This window comes from Apaloderma vittatum, unplaced genomic scaffold (genome assembly GCF_000703405.1).
Source record: "Apaloderma vittatum isolate BGI_N311 unplaced genomic scaffold, ASM70340v1 scaffold11390, whole genome shotgun sequence".
NCBI lineage: Eukaryota > Metazoa > Chordata > Aves > Trogoniformes > Trogonidae > Apaloderma > Apaloderma vittatum.
This window is the reverse complement of record NW_009694019.1, coordinates 7925-17587: the sequence shown is the minus strand read 5'-3', so window position 1 is coordinate 17587 and position 9663 is coordinate 7925. Positions and strand designations below refer to the sequence as shown.

The 9663-nt window shown below is 36.2% G+C and overlaps 1 protein-coding gene across 1 annotated transcript in view; it reads left to right on the top strand.

The window, feature by feature from the left end:
* The window catches only part of SNTG1 (syntrophin, gamma 1), a gene marked incomplete at its 3' end in the record, with an annotated part of 83965 nt that extends 75801 nt beyond the window's left edge, over positions 1 to 8164 (top strand). The window contains exon 11 of the mRNA XM_009866025.1: positions 8126 to 8164. Coding sequence (XP_009864327.1) covers positions 8126 to 8164 — 39 coding nt within the window. The remainder of the gene's footprint in view (positions 1 to 8125) is intronic.
* Positions 8165 to 9663: the final 1499 nt, after the last annotated feature.

Below are 9663 nucleotides of genomic sequence, written 5' to 3'. Positions count from 1 at the left end.
GGAATTCATTTAGACTGGAATGTTATGGTATAAGTATTAAATGTATTTGAAAATCACTAGCTACATTTCTACAGGGCATTAGGTTCTGTCAGGAGGGTTAATCGTCTCATGCGTTACACGTAATTGTGTAAAATTTCCCATTTCTTGTGTCATTTACTACCCCCTTTGTCTTACTAAATGCCAGAGTGTGAACTGCAAATGTTGTTATCTCTACCAAAGTGGGGCCTTCTGAAATAATGCAAACCTTGGCAAACTGTGAACTCTCCATGACCAAGGTCAGAAACCTGCTGTTAGAATGGGAGCATAAGAATAAATTAGATTTAGCTGCAGTCTTCAACAAACTGCCCAAATCAGAATGAAAAGACCAGGTTGTCGAGAGGGACCTGAAAGGCAAGGAGCCACATGACTAAGCAACTCAAAAACTGCGAAGAGGGCTTTTAGGGGGAAGGAAAACAAGGGAAGGAATGAGCTTGAATAAGTATCCCACATAGAGAAGAAACTGATTGTCCTGATTTGAGAGCACCAGGATAAAAGTTCTCTGGGGCTCCTGGCACAGGTGGCGATCACAGTGGGGGAAGGGGGGGCAGCTCTACCTATCGGGAGGGGAGGATGGATCAGGTGACCCAAATGGACCAATCACAGTATTCTTTCCCATGGTGCTCGGTATATAAGAGCCTCTAAGACAAGCCTTTGGGACCTTTAGTGTTTGTCTTGCTGGGAGTAGTGGCTGTTGTTGTATTTCCCTGTGGTGTTCCTGTCTACTGTTTTTATGCTACAGAGGAGCACCCTTTTGTCAGGACAGGTTGTCTTTCCTTGCCTCTTTGGGTGAGAGTAGCTTAATTTTCTGGTTTTTGGTGGACTGTCATCAGGATCCTGGGCTAGAGAGTGCCTCTCTGCTGCTGAGGCTGATCTGGGATTTTTTTGCTTAGGGCCTAGGGGGTATCAGGAAGGCATGGGTTCAGTATTAACATATTCATTTGTATCTTTGAGTATATTTGCATACTTGCATATACTGTATATAGTTTGACATCTTCATTGCTGTTCAAATATTGGACTGAATTTGTAGGAGTTATGATTTACAGATCCCTTCCCAAAGAAGCCTAAGGAGGGAGGAGGATGCCTCAATTGAAGCATACCTGCTGTTGAAGTATCTTGAGAATTAGGTAGAGGAATTACATGAGAAAACTGTCAAACTGAGTGAAATCTGCAGCTGAAGACTGGATGACATGGCTGGCAACAAGCCAAGAAGATCCATGATAGCACCTACTGTGATTGAGGAAGACCTCTCTAATGAGGTATTACGATGCTGCCCACAGTAGCTGAAATTTCAAGCCTAATGACAACAAAAAAAAAAAGGATGTGGAAACCTGGCAGGCTGGAAAAGCTGTGAGATTAATGATCGTCCTTCCCATGAGGATGAGGTGTATTGTTCATGAGTGACTCACTCCTGTGTGTATTGAAAAATTAGTTTAGTGACTAGGAAGTGTAGGAAGTCTTCTGTCTCTCAGGAGCTTAAATGACAATTAACTGGGAGTTCTCATTCATGTTAGCATGACTGATGTCATGGTGATTCTAAGCAGGTCAAAAGCGACTATGAGACTCTTGGAGGAAGGCTGAGGGGGTTGGAGCTGTTGTAATGTGCTGCTCAGTCCTCCTGGTCATGCAGGAAAAAAAGTGTCCTACAATGCTTCTATGCAGAAGCAATGTCACCAAAGAGGGCTTTGGCTTCTTTGAAAACAGCATGAACTTGCAAGGAAATAAAGGGTGAAATGGAACTGCTTAGCCTGATGAATAGTGTTTCAGCTTTAGAAAAGCTACACAAAGAGTATGCAGTTTCTTCGTTGTTTCTGTGATGGTTTACATGAGAAGTAATGGTCTTAAACTGCAATCAGAAAGAATCTGTTTTATTATAAGGAAAACTTCGAATGCTAGGTAGAGCTGTACTTGCTAATAGATTGACTCATAAGGAATTCAGAGTGCCATCATGCCCAGGATTGTACAAATGGATGGGGCAGATAGTTTTCATATACTGAGTTGCTTTTTCGCCATGTTTCTATTATTTGTTATTATCATAACCATATTCATAGCAGGACTTGCAACTGTGTTCAGAAATACTAGGATAAGACAAACTATGACTACCATTAGACTAAAGTTTTTTTCCTCTATTTCTGTGGCATTCCATGACAACTTCAAGTTCTGTTTTATTTTTCAGAAGTTATCTATGCTATTTTAATTTCTTTAAGAAATTAGAAGGTATGAAATCTGACTTTTAAGCCAGGAGAGATATATAGAGCAACACTTAACAGTTTAATAATGTAGTTTCTGCTGGAAGAATGACATGGAGTTGTTTATTCTGCAGTAATTACTGGTGGAGAGAGGAGCTAAGAGATTCAGACCTGTTAATTAACCATCAAAACCGAATAATCAACAGTTTGTATATTCAAGCCTTTCTCATGAGTGTTTGTGCAGACAGATGCGTATTACTGCCACGATTTTGTGAAAGAGGATGATCCAGGGTTTTCACTGTGCTCTTACTTCAAAACTTACCTCTTTTCTTTGCCTTAACCTGGTTCTTCTGACAAGTGCAGGTATCTTGAAGCTCCAGGGTGGTGTTGCTGGTTTGATTTAGTATCATGTTGAGGATGTAACTACTTCTTTGGCATTTTGTTATCTTTTAAACCATTATGATATGTTACTCCTGCCATATTCTGAAGCTTAGGCCTTACTTTTCTGTGTTCTCAAACAAAAGTAAAATAACTCAATCTTTAAATGCAAAGTATTTGGAATATAAGTGATTTAGAATTCCTATTTAAAAAAGGATTGTCTAGGGGAATCTAGAATAGTTATATGTCCGATGGAAATTCTTGATATCTTCAAAGGAAGATTGGATTAATAGTTCCTAAGTACACTACATCTTTACTTGAGTCTCTATATTTCCTTAAGAAGTAAAAGGGATTTGAATACTTATGAAATATTTAAATGGCTTTCTATAGCAAATTGTTATTCTTCAGTGGATATTAAAATTGCTTTAAATTACAAATGAAAGAGTTACTCGAAAGGAATATATTTCACTATTTTGTGAGTAGATGTTTTTCTGATGATTACCTAAACCAGCTTTTTTACTCTTAGTGTGATTGATACTGCAGTCAGTTGCATTTTGTTATCTGAAGCAATACTTCTTTTATCTCCTTCTGGGTATTTGGTTTATTTTTTTAATTCTTGTTGTTCACAGTCTTTCATGTAAACGTTCAGTAGAGGAACTTACGTTTCTCACTTGGAGATTGGTTAATAGTGGCTTTTTCAAGCACTGACTTTCAGTTGTTACCATTGTTTCCAATAATATGCATATTGCTGATGGCATTTTAAATGTGGAGATTCACCGTTTGTGTTGTTTGTAACACAAGCATCTGTAAAAAAAGCACAGTAGCAATATTATCATTAAGGTAGTGTCCAAACTTAGGAATAGATGTTAAATATTGCAGGAATAAATGAAGTCATTCATCTGTCAAAGTGAAACATTTTTTTTCTATTAAGTAAAAGTAACTGCAGTCCTAATATTGGAAGATCACAGATGTGTGAAGACTATGCTGTGTGCTGTTGTCCTGGTGTTACTCAGTGCATCACTGAATTGTTTTGAATGAGAAAGGAAATAAATTTAGATGGCATGCAGATTTACAGTCATAGCTTGGATGGCCATTTGTCTTTTGGTAGTGCTCCTACATGCCATAATTTGATAAAAATATATTTAGTATGAACTGTTGTGTGCTTCTTTGAAGTTTTCTCTGATTCCCTCTTTTTTCCAATACATATGTACTCCAGGATAACAAAATCTCACAACCTTACCAAAACTTAGCTGTCACATTGAGCAAATAAAAGTCTAGCAAGGGCAGAAGATCAGATTAACCAACTAATAATTCTAAATGCTAGTATATACTTTCTTATTCATAAGGTTGTCACAGCATGGATTCATGTGGTTTTTTCCATAGTGCTCCAGGTAGTAATGATCTTGCTACCTATTCACAATCACTTAACATTCAATGACATGAACTCTAGTGTTGCTTTAATGCACAAGATAAAGTTAAGAGCTATTTAATAAATTTACATTCTTGTCAAGCTATTATATTTTAATTAGCTCTTAATGAATGTAAATCAGCAGTTATGTAATGCAGACAGTTGCTGAAGAGGGCTACAGAGTCTAAATTGTTTGGGGAAATGCAGATATATGGTCAGCATAAGTTAAAATAATAGATGGTTCTTTTTTAATTGGAAAATTTCTGACAAGGAAGGAAACCTGCAAAGTTATACAACATCTATAGGCTACAACAAAACAATAAATCATATGTGAAAGTGTGGGAGATCTGATCTACTGACTAAGTCAAGAAAATACTAAGCAGGAACTGACACCCACTCATTTCAAATGTTGCCCTTCAGTCTTGGCTTTTCCTATAGGTATGCCAAGGGAGTGGTCTAAGTCAAGCACTCTGTCCTGACAGCTAGCACCCCCTATATTATTACTTCTTGCAGCAGACTAGTTGTGAAACCTGAGACTCACACTGTCATTAATCATCTTTCCCAGTATCACATCAGAACTGTGAGACTCTCCTTTACAATAATTTTTCAGGAAATCAGATTAAAGCAAGCAAGGGAGACATAGAGTTTTCAAACATATGATCGCTTTTATTTAAATTCTTAAGAATTGGTAAAACGTCAAATCAGTGCCCTTATCTCTAGATCATACAGCCCTTAAGGGTCGTTAGGGTGGTATGTGCTCATTGAAAGGTACATTTCCTCATCATCTCTTGAGGATCCTGTGATTACATTGGAATAGCAAATTTCATTAAAATAAATAGGTAAAAAAGGTCAAACAAGCCCCTAATACATAGTATTTTTAAGATTGCACTTTAAAATCCTCTTATGGAAACTGGAAATAATTATTGCAGTGCTATTTGCTTAAAGAAAGTCTGAAATAGTAGCTCTCAGAGGAGTGAACACTTGAGTTTTGTTTCAATTTAATGTGAAAGTTTAAACCCCAGATTTTCTGAGCTTAATCAGCTACATTCCCAGAGGGCAAAAATAATGAGGTACAATTCGTACAAAAAGATAATAGTCTGGAAAGGTGTTCTTCTGGATTACTGCTGCTCTGGCAGTAAATAAAATTAAACTAAATTTTAAAAAGTTGTACACCTGAAGCCAAAGCCTGCTCATCTCCTCATCCTGCTTAGGAGTGATGTTTTCCCTGTTCTTTGTTTCTTCTGCAGAGCAGGCACAGCCATCACTGTGAAAACTGTCCATCTGTGGTGGCAATATCTAGTGCCACCACAGAATTAACCTGTGGTGTATTCATCTCTATGTCTCACTTCGTATCATCTCACTGTCCAGCATTCTTCATGGCTATGATGCTGTAACATATTTGGCCAGTTGAATTTTCAGAACATATCTAGTCACGTATGTTTGTACCCTTATCACAGTCAATTATGCTTTGAATTGTTCTTCTGTGATAGCTTCGGCTATCCATTAGTGGTCTCATATCAACATCACTTGCCTATTTGCTACTCAGGTACAACATAATTGCATAGACCTTATTTTTGATGCCTTCTTACTCCTTGAATGTTTAGATGATCACTAGAGTTTTTCCCTAATACACATTCAGGAGAGTTGAATCAGAATAAAACTTTATCCCTCAGCACCTGTTGTTGGGGGTTTTTTTGTTCGGTTGGTTTTTTAACACAAAGTAGAAGCAGATACTTCTTACTAACTTCAGTTCAGCTTTCATAGTGTTTCCTATGTCTTTGCTTTGAGAACAATGTTTGTTTGCTATCCGTGTCTTTTGTCTCATTTTGTAACACTCTTGATTTTTATTTTTTTTTATTATTATTCCTTTGGATAAACACATAAGACTGCCTACCTTTCTTTGTGCAGGATCTGCAAGAGTAAAATATTACGTGCACGTATGTTTGCAGTGTATCATACTGGTTTCCTGTGATGAAATCAAACACTATTCTTTTGAATCAGTTACACAGTGCTTTGCGCTGTGATTATGCTTAGTAAATAATGGTATTACAGTGAGTTCAGTAAAGTAATAGGAGACTGAAGGAACATTGTTAGATAATCTATTACGTAACAGAAGTTATTTCTTATTCTTTTTTATGTGTGAAAAATGTTTATATTTAGATTTTGATTCTTAAAAATTGGTAGATATGGATCATCTGTAGGTTATGTTTTACTCAGGGTATTTTATAACATTCTGAGAAGAACAATATACATTTCAAGAAATCATCACTATATCATCTAGAAGTAAAACATGGTTGATTTAATTCATCAAAGTAACAGCAGTTGAAACTATGCTATCGAACTCGATTCCCGCTCGGTCCCCATGTGTTGCCTGGTCTAGTCGAGAGGTGGCGTCTCTGCCCATGACAGGGGGGTTGGACTAGATGATCTCTAAGGTCACTTTCACCCTAGGCCATTCTATGATGTATGATATTCTAAGCAAAATACTGAAAATATTTATTTAGAGGCAAATACAGTTTCATGTAAAATACTTTGATAGTTTGGGGTTTTTTTTTACTTCACATATACTGTTGTTTTAGTAAAATCCTTTTTCTTGGAGATTTTTTTTCATAACTTAAGTATTTCAATGTATTGGCTGTATCCTTTGCCTAAACTAGTTTTACAGTTTTGACAGGGATTTTAATAGCTCCTACTAACACAAACAGATTTAGGGATAAATCCAAAAAGTCTTGAAATCTATTTTTCTTTTTTTTAAAAAAATGGATTTCATCCACCTTTTTTCTTTTAAGAAATCATGTAAGATAGCTGATATCTTATAGTGGTTTCAGTTTATTTTAATACTTTGTCCACCAAATGTCCTAGCTGCATGCGAGAAGGGAGGGTGGAAATATTCTGACCCTTTTACTTCAGGATACTTTTGAAAATGAACTGAAATTGCATGCCAGCATGTTCTTGACAGTGAAAATTATCCTTTGAGAGTGAAACTGTGAGATGTCGGTGACAGCCTTACAGACTTGCTCAGTATTTCAGTGAAGAATGGAATGAGGTTACTGCTGCAACAAATAGTCTTTCTAAAGTCTGAAAAACACAGTGCCAATCACATATCTCATATAGCTGTTTAGAGCTGTTTTAATCACGGGAGGAAATTCAAGGGTGATTCTTCTTTTCTTCTGAAAAGGTATACCTTTAGTTGAAGCAGTGCAGAAGTTACACTGTGGTTTCATGAGTTTACAATGGATTCCTAGTTGTCAAAGTCTTTGAAGATGTATTTCATGCTCATTTACCCATAGCTCCAAAAACAATTGTGAAAGATTAGCATCAGAGAGCAAAAAATATGTTCTAGTTATTACATATGTCAGACATGCACATGGTAGGTTTACTAGGTTTGCTCAAAATATTTCATGGCTTATGCTTAAAATAAAAAAGAATATTTTGATTTTATTACTGGCGGCAATGACTAAACTCCACACTAAATTCTTCTTGTATTAAACACTTTTGTGTCAGAAAGCTGGCAGTGTTTATTTAGATGGAGGAGTCAGTGATTTCCAGGGCTAGATGCAAACTCCTCATGAATCAGGTGTGTAAGAGTGATTTTCTCTTTGCTTTTTACCTAGAGGTATTGTTGAATGTTTTGACAAAAAATTACTTGAACACTTGTCAAAACTGATTTTGCACCTAGGATACAAGGGTGGAGTAAGTGATATTTTAAAGGCTATTCCAACCCAGTTGTCTGTCATTCATTGAGAAGAGGAATTTTTTTAAAGCTTGATGACTTTAGTGGACAGCAGTAAGTTGTTCTGAATTACTTACATAGTTAAATACTTCAGTTTGCTACAGCTTCTAATCAGGAAAAAGGAAAAGATGTAGTGTTGTAGAATTTAGAAATAATTTTGCGTGTATTTGCATTTCCTGTATTCTCAACAGTAGAACGAGCAACACAGTGGCTGTAGAAATGTCCTGTTATTCACAGGAGCTTGTCAAAGATTTCAGTCCCTTAACTATAGGAGATTTTTTTTTTTACATATGTATTTGGGGAGTGGCTGATATATCCAGTGTTTGGGTTTTTTTCTGCTAGTGACTGAGTATTAATCTCTTTCTTTGTTCATTTTTGTAGATAAAAAAAATCAACAGGAATTTCCCCGTAAACCAGCAGGTAAGAAAAGGAAAATCTGGAGTTGTTTCATTTATAATTCTACTTTTAACTGTATTTAATTGTGTGGTAGCTGTGCATTATTCTACCTCAAGAATTTTCAGTACATTTTCTTTAGAGTACTTTGTTTCCTCAGAAAAGGTACTTTTTTTTCCCCCTAAAGTCAAAGGAAACTGCAGTGTTTGGTCCAAGTAAAATAATGCCTAATCTTTTCAAATTAACTTGTTTAATTCATATGTATTTATATGTGTGTGTAAAAAATTTATTCAGAATGCATCTTGCCTATTTTACTACAAAAGGGGAAATGGGACTTTTATACTTTACAGCATTAGCTGGTATCTACCAGTGTTCTAAACTGTTATCATATCACTGGAAAGCACTGCAATGTCTTTTTAAAGAGGCTTCCCTGAATAGTGATGATTTCTTGTAAAATACTTCACGAGCACAATTGTTTCAGGTGACTGGATCCAGGAGATGAAGGGATAGAGCTGTGTGTCTTGAGAAATCTCCTCTTTCCACAATTATTTTTTTTTTTTAAAGAAGCAAAACTAGTGATTTGTCACTTCCACAGTTTAAAGATAACCACTTGCATTTGAGCATTTTCTGAAAAGTGTCTATAACATCAGCTACTGGCAGTGGCAAAGAAGTACTTCTGTCTCTCAAAAGAAGGAAGAGCAAAATGCTGACTAAATAAAATGATTCTTAAGTAGCTCCATTTTCACTCTTATGATTTACTCTGAACTTACCTCTTTGCTTTTATTACTGTAAAAAAAAGGGAAAAAAAATATAAACAACATTTATAATGTCCCAGCAGGCTAACATAATAATTCAGTGATCTCTGCTCTTTTGGAATTCTTGGTGTGTGTGGTCAGTAATGCATTTTCCTCTTCATTAGAATTGTGGAGAGCAAAAATTACTTCCTTGGCTTGAATAGCTTGTTGGTCATGTTTCATCATGTCTCATCAGCATCAATCACTACATTTCAAAGGAATTACCATGGACTGCTTCAAGAAAGTCAGCCAAAAGATCCAACTGAAAAGAGAGGCTGATTTGATGGGCACTGAGACTGATAAGGTCTTACTGTCCATCAAATACTGAAAAAGAAAAGTGTTTATTGATCTGCTGGTGTCTGGAAATTTTAGAGAACATTAATTTCAGAAACAAACTCCCTTTTGAGTTTACCTTATGTAAAAAGCTGTGGGTTTGTTTGAGCTTGTGGGTTTTTTTACTGTAGGAGGAGCTACATAGTATCACTGTAATTTAATACTGTACACATAATGCGTATTTTAAATATGCACTAAAAATAATACTGTGTCATAGACAATATTTCCATAATTCCAGAGGGAAACTGGTAAAGACCTCATAGCAGAGAGGCACAAAGAATAGAATATGTCAAGGTTTCAGTCAGAGGCTTCTCTGTTTGATCAGCCAACATGGGAGAAGAAATAAGGGCATGTTTCCTTCCCTTGGAATGCATCACTGCTGTTCAGCTGTTGCACTGA